The sequence below is a fragment of the Panulirus ornatus genome, chromosome 5, assembly GCF_036320965.1.
Source record: "Panulirus ornatus isolate Po-2019 chromosome 5, ASM3632096v1, whole genome shotgun sequence".
NCBI classification, from domain to species: Eukaryota; Metazoa; Arthropoda; class Malacostraca; order Decapoda; family Palinuridae; genus Panulirus; species Panulirus ornatus.
This window is the reverse complement of record NC_092228.1, coordinates 28,028,767-28,046,492: the sequence shown is the minus strand read 5'-3', so window position 1 is coordinate 28,046,492 and position 17,726 is coordinate 28,028,767. Positions and strand designations below refer to the sequence as shown.

Below are 17,726 nucleotides of genomic sequence, written 5' to 3'. Positions count from 1 at the left end.
ATATGGGAGTATATTGATTGAGAGGGTGAAGGCAGGTACAGAGCATCAGATTGGGAAGAGCAGTGTGGTTTCAGAAGTGGTAGAGCATGTGTGGATCAGGTGTTTGCTTTGAAGAATGTATGTGAGAAATACTTAGAAAACCAAATGGATTTGTATGTAGCATATATGGATCTAGAGAAGGCATATGATAGAGTTGATAGAGATGCTCTGTGGAAGGTATCAAGAATTTATGGTGTGGGAGGCAGGTTGTTAGAAGCAGTGAAAAGTTTCTATCGAGGATGTAAGGTATGTGCATGTGTAGGAAGAGAGGAAAGTGATTTGTTCTCAGTGATTGTAGGTTTGCGGAAGGGGTGTATGATGTTTCCATGGTTTTTTAATTTGTTTATGGATGGAGTTGTTAGGGAGGTGAATGCAAGAGTTTTGGCAAGAGGGGCAAGTATGCAGTCTGTTGTGGATGAGAGAGATTGGGAAGTGAGTCAGTTGTTGTTTGCTGATGATACAGCACTGGTGGCTGATTTGTGTGAGAAACTGCAGAAGCTGGTGACTGAGTTTGGTAAAGTGTGTGAAAGAAGAAAGCTGAGAGTAAATGTGAATAAGAGCAAGGTTATTAGGTACAGTAGGGTTGAAGGACAAGTCAATTGGGAGGTAAGGTTGAATGGAGAAAAACTGGAGGAAGTGAAGTGTTTTAGATATCTGGGAGTGGATTTGGCAGCGGATGGAACCATGGAAGTGGAAGTGAATCATAGGGACGGGGAGGGGGCGAAAGTTCTGGGAGCGTTGAAGAATGTGTGGAAGTCGAGAGCATTACTTCAGAACGCAAAAATGGGTATGTTTGAAGGAATAGTGGTTCCAACAATGTTATATGGTTGCGATGCGTAGGCTATGGATAGAGTTGCGCGCAGGAGGGTGGATGTGCTAGAAATGAGATGTTTGAGGACAATATGTGGTGTGAGGTGGTTTGATCGAGTTAGTAATAATAGGGTAAGAGAGATGTGTGGTAATAAAAAGAGTGTGGTTGAGAGAGCAGAAGAGGGTGTGTTGAAATGGTTTGGTCACATGGAGAGAATGAATGAGGAAAGATTGACAAAGAGGATATATGTGTCAGAAGTGGAGGGAACGAGGAGAAGTGGAAGACCAAATTGGAGGTGGAAAGATGGAGTGAAAAAGATTTTGAGTGATCGGGGCCTGAACATGCAGGAGGGTGAAAGGCGTGCAAGGAATAGAGTGAATTGGAACGATGTGATATACCGGGGTCGACGTGCTGTCAATGGATTGAACCAGGGCATGTGAAGCGTCTGGGGTAAGCCATGGAAAGTTCTATGGGGCCTGGATGTGGAAAGGGAGTTGTGGTTTCGGTGCATTATTACATGACAGCTAGAGACTGAATGTGAACGAAAGTGGCCTGTGTTGTCTTTTCCTAGCACTACCTCGCGCACATTTGAGGGGAGGGGGTGGTTATTTGCATGTGTGGCGGGGTGGCGATGGGAATGAATAAAAGCAGACAGTATGAATTGTGTACATGTGTATATATGTATATGTCTGTGTGAGTATATATATGTATACGTTGAGATGTATAGGTATGTAAATATTGTACGTGTGGATGTGTACGTATATACATGTGTATGTGGGTGGGTTGGGCCATTCTTTCATCTGTTTCCTTGCGCTACCTCGCTAACGCTTGAGACAGCAACAAAGCAAAATAAATATATTCATATTTATTTTGCTTTCTCGCTGTCTCCTGCATTTGCGAGGTAGCGCAAGGAAACAGATGAAAGAAATGGCCCAACCCACCCCATACACATGTATATACACACACGTCCACACACGCAAATATACATACCTATACATCTCAATGTACACATATATATACACACACAGACACATACATATATACCCATGCACACAATTCACACTGTCTGCCTTTATTCATTCCCATCGCCACCTCGCCACACATGGAATACCATCCCCCTCCCCCCTCATGTGTGCGGGGTAGCGCTAGGAAAAGACAACAAAGGCCCCATTCGTTCACACTCAGTCTCTAGCTGTCATGCAATAATGCCCGAAACCACAGCTCACTTTCCACATCCAGGCCCCACACGGCTTTCCATGATTTACCCCAGACGCTTCACATGCCCTGATTCAATCCACTGACAGCACGTCAACCCCGGTATACCACATCAATCCAATTCACTCTATTTCTTGCCCGCCTTTCACCCTCCTGCATGTTCAGACCCCGATCACTCAAAATCTTTTTCACTCCATCTTTCCACCTCCAATTTGGTCTCCCACTTCTCCTCGTTCCCTCCACCTCTGGCACATATATCCTCTTGGTCAATCTTTCCTCACTCATTCTCTCCATGTGCCCAAACCATTTCAAAACACCCTCTTCTGCTCTCTCAACCATGCTCTTTTTATTTCCACGCATCTCTCTTACCCTTACATTACTTACTCGATCAAACCACCTCACACCACACATTGTCCTCAAACATCTCATTTCCAGCACATCCACCCTCCTGCGCACAACTCTATCCATAGCCCACGCCTCGCAACCATACAACATTGTTGGAACCACTATTCCTTCAAACATACCCATTTTTGCTTTCCGAGATAATGTTCTCGACTTCCACACATTCTTCAAGGCTCCCAGGATTTTCGCCCCCTCCCCCATCCTATGATCCACTTCCGCTTCCATGGTTCCATCCGCTGCCAGATCCACTCCCAGATATCTAAAACACTTTACTTCCTCCAGTTTTTCTCCATTCAAACTTACTTCCCAATTGACTTGACCCTCAACCCTACTGTACCTAATAACTTTGCTCTTATTCACATTTACTCTTAACTTTCTTCTTTCACACACTTTACCAAACTCAGTCACCAGCTTCTGCAGTTTCTCACATGAATCAGCCACCAGCGCTGTATCATCAGCGAGCAACAACTGACTCACTTCCCAAGCTCTCTCATCCATAACAGACTTCATTTTTGCCCCTCTTTCCAAAACTCTTGCATTCACCTCCCTAACAACCCCATCCATAAACAAATTAAACAACCATGGAGACATCACACACCCCTGCCGCAAACCTACATTCACTGAGAATGAATCACTTTCCTCTCTTCCTACACATACACATGCCTTACATCCTTGATAAAAACTTTTCACTGCTTCTAACAACTTGCCACCCTCACCATATATTCTTAATACCTTCCACAGAACACCTCTATCAACTCTATCATATGCCTTCTCCAGATCCATAAATGCTACATACAAATCCATTTGCTTTTCTAAGTATTTCTCACATACATTCTTCAAAGCAAACACCTGATCCACACATCCTCTACAACTTCTGAAACCACACTGCTCTTCCCCAATCTGATGCTCTCTACATGCCTTCACCCTCTCAATCAATAGCCTCCCATATAATTTCCCAGGAATACTCAACAAACTTATACCTCTGTAATTTGAGCACTCACTCTTATCCCCTTTGCCTTTGTACAATGGCTCTAACTTTCTAAAAAATGGGAAACAGAGGGAGTCATGCAGGGAGTGCTCATCCTCCTCGTAGACTCAGGTTGGGGTGTCTAAATGTGTGTGGATGTAACCAAGATGTGAAAAAAGGAGAGATAGGTAGTATGTTTGAGGAAAGGAACCTGGATGTTTTGGCTCTGAGTGAAATGAAGCTCAAGGGTAAAGGGGAAGAGTGGTTTGGGAATGTCTTGGGAGTAAAGTCAGGGGTTAGTGAGAGGACAAGAGCAAGGGAAGGAGCAGCAGTACTCCTGAAACAGGAGTTGTGGGAGTATGTGACAGAATGTAAGAAAGCAAATTCTCAATTAATACGGGTAAAACTGAAAGTTGACGGAGAGAGATGGGTGATTATTGGTGCATATGCACCTGGGCATGAGAAGAAAGATCATGAGAGGCAAGTGTTTTGGGAACAGCTGAATGAGTGTGTTAGTGGTTTTGATGCTCAAGACCAGGTTATAGTGATGGGTGATTTGAATGCAAAGGTGAGTAATGTGGCAGTTGAGGGAATAATTGGTATACATGGGGTGTTCAGTGTTGTAAATGGAAATGGTGAAGAGCTTGTAGATTTATGTGCTGAAAAAGGACTGGTGATTGGGAATTCCTGGTTTAAAAAGCGAGATATACATAAGTATACATATGTAAGTAGGAGAGATGGCCAGAGAGCGTTATTGAATTATGTGTTAATTGACAGGCGCACGAAAGAGAGACTTTTGGATGTAAATGTGCTGAGAGGTGCAACTGGAGGGATGTCTGATCATTATCTTGTGGAGGGTAAGGTGAAGATTTGTATGGGTTTTCAGAAAAGAAGAGTGAATGTTGGGGTGAAGAGGGTGGTGAGAGTAAGTGAACTTGGGAAGGAGACTTGTGTGAGGAAGTACCAGAAGAGACTGAGTACAGAATGGAAAAAGGTGAGAACAATGGAAGTAAGGGGAGTGGGGGAGGAATGGGATGTATTTAGGGAATCAGTGGTGGATTGCGCAAAAGATGCTTGTGGCATGAGAAGCGTGGGAGGTGGGTTGATTAGAAAGGGTAGTGAGTGGTGGGATGAAGAAGTAAGATTATTAGTGAAAGAGAAGAGAGAGGCATTTGGACGATTTTTGCAGGGAAAAAATGAAATTGAGTGGGAGATGTATAAAAGAAAGAGACAGGAGGTCAAGAGAAAGGTGCAAGAGGTGAAAAAGAGGGCAAATGAGAGTTGGGGTGAGAGAGTATCATTAAATTTTAGGGAGAATAAAAAGATGTTCTGGAAGGAGGTAAATAAAGTGCGTAAGACAAGGGAGCAAATGGGAACTTCAGTGAAGGGCGCAAATGGGGAGGTGATAACAAGTAGTGGTGATGTGAGAAGGAGATGGAGTGAGTATTTTGAAGGTTTGTTGAATGTGTTTGATGATAGAGTGGCAGATATAGGGTGTCTTGGTCGAGGTGGTGTGCAAAGTGAGAGGGTTGGGGAAAATGATTTGGTAAACAGAGAAGAGGTAGTAAAAGCTTTGCAGAAGATGAAAGCCAGCAAGGCAGCAGGTTTGGATGGTATTGCAGTGGAATTTATTAAAAAAGGGGGTGACTGTATTATTGACTGGTTGGTAAGGTTATTTAATGTATGTATGACTCATGGTGAGGTGCCTGAGGATTGGCGGAATGCGTGCATAGTGCCATTGTACAAAATAAATAAATGATAAATAAATAAATGTTGAAATGTATAGGTATGTATATTCCTGTGAGTCCACAGGGAAAATAAAACACAATAAGTTTTGCCATTGTACAAAGGCAAAGGGGATAAGAGTGAGTGCTCAAATTACAGAGGTATAAGTTTGTTGAGTATTCCTGGTAAATTATATGGGAGGGTATTGATTGAGAGGGTGAAGGCATGTACAGAGCATCAGATTGGGGAAGAGCAGTGTGGTTTCAGAAGTGGTAGAGGATGTGTGGATCAGGTGTTTGCTTTGAAGAATGTATGTGAGAAATACTTAGAAAAGCAAATGGATTTGTATGTAGCATTTATGGATCTGGAGAAGGCATATGATAGAGTTGATAGAGATGCTCTGTGGAAGGTATTAAGAATATATGGTGTGGGAGGAAAGTTGTTAGAAGCAGTGAAAAGTTTTTATCGAGGATGTAAGGCATGTGTACGTGTAGGAAGAGAGGAAAGTGATTGGTTCTCAGTGAATGTAGGTTTGCGGCAGGGGTGTGTGATGTCTCCATGGTTGTTCAATTTGTTTATGGATGGGGTTGTTAGGGAGGTAAATGCAAGAGTTTTGGAAAGAGGGGCAAGTATGAAGTCTGTTGGGGATGAGAGAGCTTGGGAAGTGAGTCAGTTGTTGTTCGCTGATGATACAGCGCTGGTGGCTGATTCATGTGAGAAACTGCAGAAGCTGGTGACTGAGTTTGGTAAAGTGTGTGGAAGAAGAAAGTTAAGAGTAAATGTGAATAAGAGCAAGGTTATTAGGTACAGTAGGGTTGAGGGTCAAGTCAATTGGGAGGTGAGTTTGAATGGAGAAAAACTGGAGGAAGTGAAGTGTTTTAGATATCTGGGAGTGGATCTGGCAGCGGATGGAACCATGGAAGCGGAAGTGGATCATAGGGTGGGGGAGGGGGCGAAAATTCTGGGGGCCTTGAAGAATGTGTGGAAGTCGAGAACATTATCTCGGAAAGCAAAAATGGGTATGTTTGAAGGAATAGTGGTTCCAACAATGTTGTATGGTTGCGAGGCGTGGGCTATGGATAGAGTTGTGCGCAGGAGGATGGATGTGCTGGAAATGAGATGTTTGAGGACAATGTGTGGTGTGAGGTGGTTTGATCGAGTGAGTAACGTAAGGGTAAGAGAGATGTGTGGAAATAAAAAGAGCGTGGTTGAGAGAGCAGAAGAGGGTGTTTTGAAGTGGTTTGGGCACATGGAGAGAATGAGTGAGGAAAGATTGACCAAGAGGATATATGTGTCGGAGGTGGAGGGAACGAGGAGAAGAGGGAGACCAAATTGGAGGTGGAAAGATGGAGTGAAAAAGATTTTGTGTGATCGGGGCCTGAACATGCAGGAGGGTGAAAGGAGGGCAAGGAATAGAGCGAATTGGAGCGATGTGGTATACCGGGGTTGACGTGCTGTCAGTGGATTGAATCAAGGCATGTGAAGCGTCTGGGGTAAACCATGGAAAGCTGTGTAGGTATGTATATTTGCGTGTGTGGACGTATGTATATACATGTGTATGGGGGGGGGGGTTGGGCCATTTCTTTCGTCTGTTTCCTTGCGCTACCTCGCAAACGCGGGAGACAGCGACAAAGTATAAAAAAAAAAAAAAAAAAAAAAGTTCTCAAGTGCACTTTCATGCAATAATCACCTCATCAGGGGAGACACAAGAGAGAAATATAACAGTCAGTTGATATACAACGAAGAGACATAGCTAGGACACCATTTGGTAAACATGCGATTGTCCAAGACAGACAATGAGTGTATCATAAACTTATTATGTGGACAAGAAGGTAAACTGTTTACGAATTTCATCTACAATAAAGTTATCCAATTTGTATAGACCTTCACTAATACCAATTCTTTGTGTATTTAATAATAGAAGATTCAATGATATTTCTCGTGGTACTAGAGTCAGAGTTATTAACTGAGATGGCATTACTCCTGTCAATACAATGATCATAGTTTTTTAACATGATTAAACTAGGCATTTGATTTTTGTCCTGTTCCTATACTATATTCATGTTGCTTAAGTCTAACAGAAAGATCCTTGCCAGTCTGCCCGACATAAACTTATCACAATTTCTACAAGGCACTTTATATCACTGAATCTTCTATCATCAAATACACAAAGAATTATAATCTTAATATTAGAAGGTCTATACAAATTGGATAACTTTATTGTTGATAAAATTTGTAAACAATTCACCTTTTTGTCCACATAAGTTTACGATATGCTCGTCTGTCTTGGACTTTCACATGTTTACCAAATGGTGTCCTTGCTACGTCTCTTTGTTGTATATCAACTGACTGTTATATTTCTCTCGTGTCTCCCCTGATGATGTGATTATTACACGAAAGTACACTTGGGAACTTATCATGCTTCATTTTCCCCATGACTCATAGGAATATACTTGATCATGCGCAAAATTGTGATCCTTTCCAACCAAGTATGTATATGTGCGTGTGTGGGCATTTATGTATTTACATGTGTATGTGGGTGGGTAGGGCCATTCTTTCATCTGTTTCCTTGTGCTACCTCGCTAACATGGGATACAGCGACTAATTCATATTGATTCTATTTTGCTTTGTCGCTGTCTCCCGCGTTAGCGAGGTAGCACAAGGAAACAGACGAAAGAATGGCCCAACCCACCCACATACACATGCATATACATAAATGCCCACACACACACATATACATACCTATACATTTCAATGTAGACAAACATAAACATCCACAGACATATACATATATACACATGTACATATCCATACTTGCTGCCCTCATTCATTCCTGTCGCCACACCGTCACACATGAAATGGCACCCCCCTCCCCCTGCGCATGTGCGAGGTAGTGCTAGGAAAAGACAGCAAAGGCCACATTCGTTCACACTCAGTCTCTAGCTGTCATGTGTAATGCACCAAAACCACAGCTCCCTTTCCACATCCAGGCCCCACAGAACTTTCCAAGGTTTACCCCAGATGCTTCATGTGCCCTGGTTCAATCCACTGACAGCACATTGACCCTGGTATACCACACTGTTCCAATTCACTCTATTCCTTGCACGCTTTTCACCCTCCTGTATGTTCAGGCCCCAATCGCTCAAAATCTTTTCACTCCATCCTTCCACCTTCAATTTGGTCTCCCACTTCTCGTTCCCTCCACCTATGACACATATATCCTCTTTGTCAACCTTTCCTCACTCATTCTCTCCATGTGACCATGCAACTAAGTATAATAAATAAACATAAAAAGAATTATGTGCTGTCAAGCATTATGTGTGAAAGAGAAAAACTGTATTCATGGATTGCATTCCACAAGCCCATGTGTTTATGAAGCAGATGGGAAAGACAACTTTGGGCTGGTGGTGGAACATGGCAGCCACTATGGTGCTGGTTCCCTGTGTTGCTGTCACTACACTTTCTGATACCTGGGTGATAATACCTACCTGGTCAGTGCTAACTCACTACTGACTACAGTTCAGCTGGAAACCATGCACAATACATCTTGACAGTACTTTCTTTTTATCTCACCCATCAATATCATACTTTTGGCTGCAACTTTCACACTGCTCACTTCCTCATATTTTCTATACCAATCCTGAACACTTTCTAGCTACTGCAAACCTGACTGTTAGTGAAAAAAAATTGGTATTCATTGTTGGCTACTGTAGATAACATCATTAGTCATTCCCATCACAAAAAAAAAAATCATATGACAATAGTACTACATACAAAACCCATCATCTTGAGTACTTATAAAATAATTCAATCTTTATAACAGGCTATTCTAATCCCACTAGATATCTTATCTATTTTTTTTTTTTTTTGCTGTCTCCCGCGTTTGCGAGGTAGCGCAAGGAAACAGACGAAAGAAATGGCCCAACCCACCCCCATACACATGTATATACATACGTCCACACACACAAATATACGTACCTACACAGCTTTCCATGGTTTACCCCAGACGCTTCACATGCCCTGATTCAATCCACTGACAGCATGTCAACCACGGTATACCACATCGATCCAATTCACTCTATTCCTTGCCCGCCTTTCACCCTCCTGCATGTTCAGGTCCCGATCACACAAAATCTTTTTCACTCCATCTTTCCACCTAAAATTTGGTCTCCCACTTCTCCTCGTTCCCTCCACCTCCGACACATATATCCTCTAGGTCAATCTTTCCTAACTCATTCTCTCCATGTGCCCAAACCATTTCAAAACACCCTCTTCTGCTCTCTCAACCACACTCTTTTTATTTCCACACATCTCTCTTACCCTTACCTTACTTACTCGATCAAACCACCTCACACCACGCATTGTCCTCAAACATCTCATTTCCAGCACATCCATCCTCCTGCACACAACTCTATCCATAGCCCACGCCTCGCAACCATACAACATTGTTGGAACCACTATTCCTTCAAACATACCCATTTTTGCTTTCCGAGATAATGTTCTCGACTTCCACACATTCTTCAAGGCTCCCAGGATTTTCGCCCCCTCCCCCACCCTATGATCCACTTCCGCTTCCATGGTTCCATCCGCTGCCAGATCCACTCCCAGATATCTAAAACACTTTACTTCCTCCAGTTTTTCTCCATTCAAACTTACCTCCCAATTGACTTGACCCTCAACCCTACTGTACCTAATAACCTTGCTCTTATTCACGTTTACTCTTAACTTTCTTCTTTCACACACTTTACCAAACTCAGTCACCAGCTTCTGCAGTTTCTCACATGAATCAGCCACCAGCGCTGTATCATCAGCAAACAACAACTGACTCACTTCACAGGCTCTCTCATCCACAACAGACTTCATACTTGCCCCTCTTTCCAAAACTCTTGCATTCACCTCCCTAACAACCCCATCCATAAACAAATTAAACAACCATGGAGACATCACACACCCCTGCTGCAAACCTATATTCACTGAGAACCAATCACTTTCCTCTCTTCCTGCACGTACACATGCCTTACATCCCCGATATTTATTTTTATTTATATATTTATATTTATTTTATTTGTCGCTATCTCCCACGTTAGCGAGGTAGTGCAAGGAAATAGATGAAAGAATGGCCCAACCCACCCACATACACGTCCACACACGCAAATATACATACCTATACATCTCAATGTATACATATATATACACACACAGACATATACATATATACACATGTACATAATTCCTACAGTCTGCCCTTATTTATTCCCATCGCCACCTTGCCACACATGGAATAACATCCCCCTCCCCCCTCATGTGTGCAAGGTAGTGCTAGGAAAAGACAGCAAAGGCCCCATTCATTCACACTCAGTCTCTAGCTGTCTAGCTGTCATGTAATAATGCACCGAAACCACAGCTCCCTTTCCACATCCAGGGCCCACAGAACTTTCCATGGTTTACCCCAGACGCTTCACATGCCCTGATTCAATCCACTGACAGCACGTCGACCCCGGTATACCACATCGTTCCAATTCACTCTATTCCTTGCACACCTTTCACCCTCCTGCATGTTCAGGCCCCGATCACTCAAAATCTTTTTCACTCCATCTTTCCACCTAAAATTTGGTCTTCCACTTCTCCTCGTTCCCTCCACGTCTGACACATATATCCTCTTGGTCAATCTTTCCTCATTCATTCTCTCCATGTGACCAAACCATTTCAAAACACCCTCTTCTGCTCTCTCAACCACGCTCTTTTTATTTCCACACATCTCTCTTACCCTTACATTATTTACTCGATCAAACCACCTCACACCACATATTGTCCTCAAACATCTCATTTCCAGCACATCCACCCTCCTGCACACAATCCTATCCATAGCCCATGCCTCGCAACCATACAACATTGTTGGAACCACTATTCCTTCAAACATACCCATTTTTGCTTTCCGAGATAATGTTCTCGACTTCCAAACATTCTTCAAGGCTCCCAGAATTTTCACCCCCTCCCCCACCCTATGATTCGCTTCCGCTTCTATGGTTCCATTATATTATACTCCTGTTTCAGGAGTAGTGACTCCTTCTTCTGATTCCCCTTTTAGAAAGTTAAAATACAAGAAGGGGAGGGTTTCTAACCCCCCGCTCCCGTCCCCTTTAGTCGCTTCTACGACACACGAGGAATGATATCTAGATATCTATGGAGCAATAAAATTATTCTATTCCATTTCTATTTTACACCTTTGAAGCCTGTTCTCTTCCGGAACTCCCTCAAGGGGGTGGCCACAGCAATGGAGTCTCCATAACTAGTGAACTCCATTGCCACTTCTCAGCTTTTAGTGTCTCACCCTTATCAGGCCACTGGCAAAGGGCAAGTCTAGTACAGTGTTTGCAGAGACTCCTACCTAATGTTCCTACTGAATACTTCTACTTAATGCTCCTGTCTAATGTTCAAAACTACTATTTCTACCTAATGTTTCTACCCAATGCTCCTACCTAAATGTTCCTACCTACTACTTCTATCTGTTGCTTCTTCCAATTTGCTTAAAAGGCAGGGGTAGTACATAGTGCTCATCACAGGAACATCGAATTAAAAAGAATGAGCTGTGTGAGTTAATTGTCAAGTGTTATATGTTACAAGAGACATTGTATGTTTGTAGACAGAATGCCAGTACTCCACATGTTAGTAAGGCAGAAAGATAAGACAGCTACTTAGGTTAGAAGATTGATACCAGGCAGGTATTACTGGCAATATACCTCCTTGGTCACTGGATGTCTTCCAACTACTACCTACATCTAATTTTCAACACTGCTTTGCAATAAACCCTGAACACCCACTTCCCTTAATAATGATCAAACACTTTTTCTTACAAACAGCCATGATCACCCTTTTTCTCTGCCTAATTTCCATCATGATATCCTCTAGAGGAATCTTTCGTTAGTCAGTTTATCAATATTACTAGACAATACCTTAAACGGTTTATCAATATTATTAGACAACATCAGCGGAATACCTGAAATGCTCTAGATGCTAAACAAATTTCAGTTTCATCGATGTGAGATGCAACTCTTGAACACCACTTCATTAGGTCACGTACTGATACCAAACGACCAGAAACCTTTACTGTAGTCATATCCACATCTGTTCTCCTATCATCTTCAATGTCATCACAGTGCTGCTCTGCTGATAGCACCAGGTACACTCCTATCAGTTTCTCTGATATGGATTCCAGTTTTGGCCATCTGAAACAAACAATGCTTTGAGTTCTTTGGAGCCAACATGGCACTTGATGGAACCCTGTGGGCTGAAGCAACAGGGAGGAAGAGAGGTCAAAGCCCTTGGGTGTGTTGAGGGGCATGCACAAGGAAATGTCAGGGCCTGCAAGAACAAAGATGGGTATATCTGAAATCATAAGAAACCAAACAGTGTGGTATAAATGTGAGTACTGGACATTCAATGCAAAAGAAAGGAAGAGGGTGGATGTGCAGAAAATGAAATGCCTAAAGACAGTATGGTGATAGAAATGCCTTGTGGTTGGTCTTAAGGATATGTATACAGTGTGGGAGGAAAGCTTTTAGAAGCTGTAAGAAGTTTCTATCAAGGATGTAAGGCATGTAATGAGTGGGAAGAGACGAGAGCGAGTTATTCGAAGTAAAGGTTAGTCAGGCAAAGGTGTGTGATGTCCCCATGGATATTCAATTTGTTAATAGATGAGGTAAAATGGGAGGTAAATGCAAGTCTTAGAAAGAGAGGTGTATGCAGGTTGCACGGAAAAAGGGAGCTTGGGAAGTGAGTCAATACACCCCCTCCCCGCCATACGTCTGAGTTCCATTCTCACAGACTGGTCATATCTCAAAATGGATGTATGTAGGACGCATCAGCATGTGAAGCACATGCTTTTATCCTACTCAATTTCTATCATGATTATCTTGTTTTTTACCGACCCGCTTTATTATATGATTCTGTAGTTTCTTTTTATGCTTTATTTAAGATTCTTTAGTTTGTATTTCACCACTTTCATTTCTTAATCTACACTTTTTCTGGTTGTAAGTAGTTGTTTGCAGCTGACACAGCAATAGTGGCAGATATGAATGAGAAACTTCAGAAGTTGATGACGGAATCTCAAAGAGTGTATGACAAAAGAAGCTGAGAGAACATGTGAATAAAATCAAGATTACAAGATTTAGCAGGGTTGAGGGAAAGGTCAGTTGGGGCATGAGTTTCAATGGAAAAAATTAGAGGAAGTAAAGTGTTTTGGATACTTGGGAGTGGACATGGAGGCAAATGGAACCATGGAGGTGAAAATGAGTTATAAGGTGGGTGAGGGAGAAAAGGTTCTGGGGGCATTAACGAATTTGTGGAAAGAGAGGTTGCTGTCTGGGAGGGGCAAAAATGGGTATTTTTGATGTCAGATGGATGCAAGGCATGGACTACAGATGAGGATATGCAGAGGAGGGTGGATCTGCTAGAATTGAAATGCTTGAGGAGAATACGTAGTTTGAGGTGGTCTAGTCAAGTGAATAATAAATGGGTATGAGAGAGGAGTGGTAATATAAAGAGTGTGGTTGATAAAGGCTAAGTGGGTGTCTTGAAATGGTTTGAATATACGGATAGAATGAGCAAGGAAAGGTTAACAAAAGATATACATGTCAGAAGTGGAGAGATCAAAGTAGAGGTTGTCGACCAAATTGGAGATGGAATGATAGAGAAAAAATCTTGAGTGATCAGGGCTTGAATAAACAGGATTGTGATAAGCATGCAGGGGATAGAGTGAAGTGGAATGGTGTTGTATACAGGGGTTGATGTGCATTAAAAGAACTGAACCAGGGCATGTGAAGCACCACGAAAAGGTCTTTAAGGCCTGGTTGTGAATAGGAAGCTGTGATTTCAGTGCATTACACATGACTAATAGAGAAAGGATGTGAGCAAATTCAACCTTTCTTTGTCTGTTCCTCATGCTACCTCACTAACATGGGACACAACAATCACATATGATAAAAAACAGTGGGTTGACACAACATTATGAGACGCACAAAAGGTAAGGAGCCCAGTTGAATGTCAGGACTGATCAGGGTGTGCTGTTCAAGTATATGGTAAAAGCTGAGTGAAGTGAAGTGAAACTGATATAGAATCTGTGTCAAAAGTGGATGTAGCAAGTAGGAGGGAAAGACTAAGGAAAAGATGTAGAGGTGAAATGAAAGAGGCTTTGGGATACTGAGACCTTAACATTTAGAAAGGTGACTGGTGCGGAATAGATAGGATGAACTAGAGTGATGTGTTGTATGGGATCCAACTTGCAGTCAATGGGTTGAACCAGGACATAGGAAGCACTCAGTGTAAACCATGGAATAGTACATAGAACTTGGCTGTGAATAATCATTCCTACTTCTAAAAGACCATACATGGCTGCTGGTGAAGGGGTGTGTGCAAATGAAGCCAACTTCCATCTATTCTTGATGCTTTATTGCTAAAGTGAGAAAAGCAATGAAGTTTAAAAATATTAATAGTTTCTGGATTGTAATGTCTCGATATTCATTTCATAAAAAAGAATGTACTTCAGTAACTGTTTATGCTACAGTTTGGTAACTCTGAACAGATTAACTTATTCTGACATCATTTCAGATAATTAGTAATTTACTATGTCGTTCATTTAGTCCCAAGATGTATGGGTTTTCACAAGAATCCCTATTTCCTGGGTATTCTTCTGTTACTTGTCCTATGAACACTGACTTTATCTAGATTAGAACTGTATTCACATGCTCTTCTATGATTTACATATGAACTATTTCATAAGCCTCTCTTTTTATCAACATGAAATCTCATGGCAATTCCAAGTTTTTTCATTTCTTTAAAACTGATCGCCATTTCCCGCGTTAGCAAGGTAATGCCAAGAACAAAAGACATGCTGCAGTGGTTCATATCCATTCTCAACATTTCATTTGTAATGCACACAACCATAGCTCCCTATCCACAACCAGGGCCCACAGAATTTTCCATGGTTTACCCTGGATGCTTCATATGCAATGGTTCAGCAAACTGACAGCACGTATACCACATTATTCCAATTCACTCTATCCCGTTCACATCTATCATCTTCCTGCATGTTCAAGCCCTAATCACTTAAAATCTTTTTCAGTCGATCCTTCCATCTCTGATTTGGCCTCCCCATTCTCATTGTTGCTTCCACTTCTAACAAGCAAGTCCTCTCTGTCAACCTTTCCTCACTCATTCTCTCAAGATGTCTAAACCATTTCAGCTAACCCACTTCAGCTTTCTCAACCACAATCACTATAATGCCACACACCTCCCTTATCCTTTCATTACTTAATAAAACCATCTCACACCACATATCATCCTCAAACATTTCATATCAACATCCACCCTCTTCCACGCAGTTTTATCTGTAGCCTATGCCTTCCATCCATTTAATATTGTAGGGACTAAATACCTTCAAACACCAATTTCTGCCCTCCTAGATAATGATCTCTCTTTCCACATATTCTTCAGTGCTCCCAGAGCCTCTGCACCCTGACCCACCCAGTGACTCACTTCCACTTCCATGATTCATTCGCTGCCATGTCCACTCCCAAGTATCTAAAACATTTCTCTTCTAAGTTTTTTCTTCTCAAAGTCACACCCAAGCTAATTTGTCCCTCAAGCCTACTAAACCTAACAACTCTCCTGTAATTCACATTTACTCTCAACTTCATTACCTGATGCCACTTCCTCTTTTGCCTCATTCATCAATGTTTATAGTCATTCTCTTGTTTTTCACACATAAGCTATCTTCTTCCAAAACATCACATTCTCCCTAAAATTTACTGATACATGGTTGACCCAACTATCATTTGCCTTTTTTTTTCCTCTTGACCTCCTGCCACCTTCTCTTGTACATCCCACAATCATTTGCACCCCTTCCTTGCAAGCACTGCCCAAACATCTTTTGTCTTTCACTAGCAACTTTATGTCTTCATCCCACCACTGACTACCCTCTCTGATCTATCCACCTCCCATCTTTCACATGCCACATGCATCTCTTACACATGCTAACACTGCTTCCCTGAATATCTCCTACTGCTTCCTTTACTCTCACCTTTTACCACTCTACACTCAATCTTTCTCCTGCTCCTTCTTCACACAAGTCTCTTTTCCAAGTTCACTCATTCTCACCACCACCAATAGTGCTTTCTCTTTTCCAAAAACCTCTACATCTCTTCACCCTCACCTCCACAAGATAGTGATCCAACATCCCTACAGATGCCCTTCCCAGCATATTTACATGCATAAGTGTCTCTTTTATGTGCCTTTCAATTAATGTGGAATAAAATCATGCCTGCTAAGTACGTGTCCTACTAACATGTGTATACCAGTGTATGTCCCTCTTTTTAAACAGGGTATTCCTAATCACCAGTCCTTTTTCAGCACACAACTCCACAAGCTGTTCACCATTTCCATTCATAATACTGAATACCCCTAAGTTGGCTCTATAAAATGATCCACAGGAACCCTCTTCATGGATTTACTAAATCTGTTACAATCACTTTGTACAAACCTTTATGGTGATAAACCATTAGAGCCTCCACATTTAACACAGTCAATTCTTTCCTTGTTTCAAGTAAAGACTTCCCTCCACATGTTGTTCCCAGTCTACATCTATCTAGACATTCACACCTACCCACAACAATAGAAAAAAACTGTTTTGCATCTTCATGCCTCATCATTCATAATTATCAAATCTTTTACCACATAAATTCTCATACTGCTTGCATTAATTCTCTTCATAAAACCTTCAAGCAACCTTCCTTAAAATCTAGCAATGACTGGATTCCTATTAAGTAAATAAATCACAACACATGTAAAAAATTTTTTTTTTTTTTTTTTTTTTTTGCTTTGTCGGTCTCCCGCGTTTGCGAGGTAGCGCAAGGAAACAGACGAAAGAAATGGCCCAACCCACCCCCATACACATGTATATACATACGTCCACACACGCAAATATACATACCTACACAGCTTTCCATGGTTTACCCCAGACGCTTCACATGCCCTGATTCAACCCACTGACAGCACGTCAACCCCGGTATACCACATCGATCCAATTCACTCTATTCCTTGCCTGCCTTTCACCCTCCTGCATGTTCAGGTCCCGATCACACAAAATCTTTTTCACTCCATCTTTCCACCTCCAGTTTGGTCTCCCACTTCTCGTTCCCTCCACCTCCGACACATATATCCTCTTGGTCAATCTTTCCTCACTCATTCTCTCCATGTGCCCAAACAATTCAAAACACCCTCTTCTGCTCTCTCAACCACGCTCTTTTTATTTCCACACATCTCTCTCACCCTTACGTTACTTACTCGATCAAACCACCTCACACCACACATTGTCCTCAAACATCTCATTTCCAGCACATCCATCCTCCTGCACACAACTCTATCCATAGCCCACGCCTCGCAATCATACAACATTGTTGGAACCACTATTCCTTCAAACATACCCATTTTTGCTTTCCGAGATACTGTTCTCGACTTCCACACATTCTTCAAGGCTCCCAGAATTTTCCCCCCCTCCCCCACCCTATGATC

At 42.1% G+C, this 17,726-nt stretch overlaps 1 protein-coding gene across 2 annotated transcripts in view; it reads right to left on the bottom strand.

The window, feature by feature from the left end:
• The window catches only part of LOC139748641 (midasin), a 355,039-nt gene that overhangs the window by 281,731 nt on the left and 55,582 nt on the right, over nucleotides 1-17,726 (bottom strand). For both annotated transcript variants that reach the window (XM_071661871.1, XM_071661870.1), the window contains one exon: nucleotides 12,157-12,385. In XM_071661871.1, coding sequence (XP_071517972.1) covers nucleotides 12,157-12,385 — 229 coding nt within the window. The remainder of the gene's footprint in view (nucleotides 1-12,156; nucleotides 12,386-17,726) is intronic.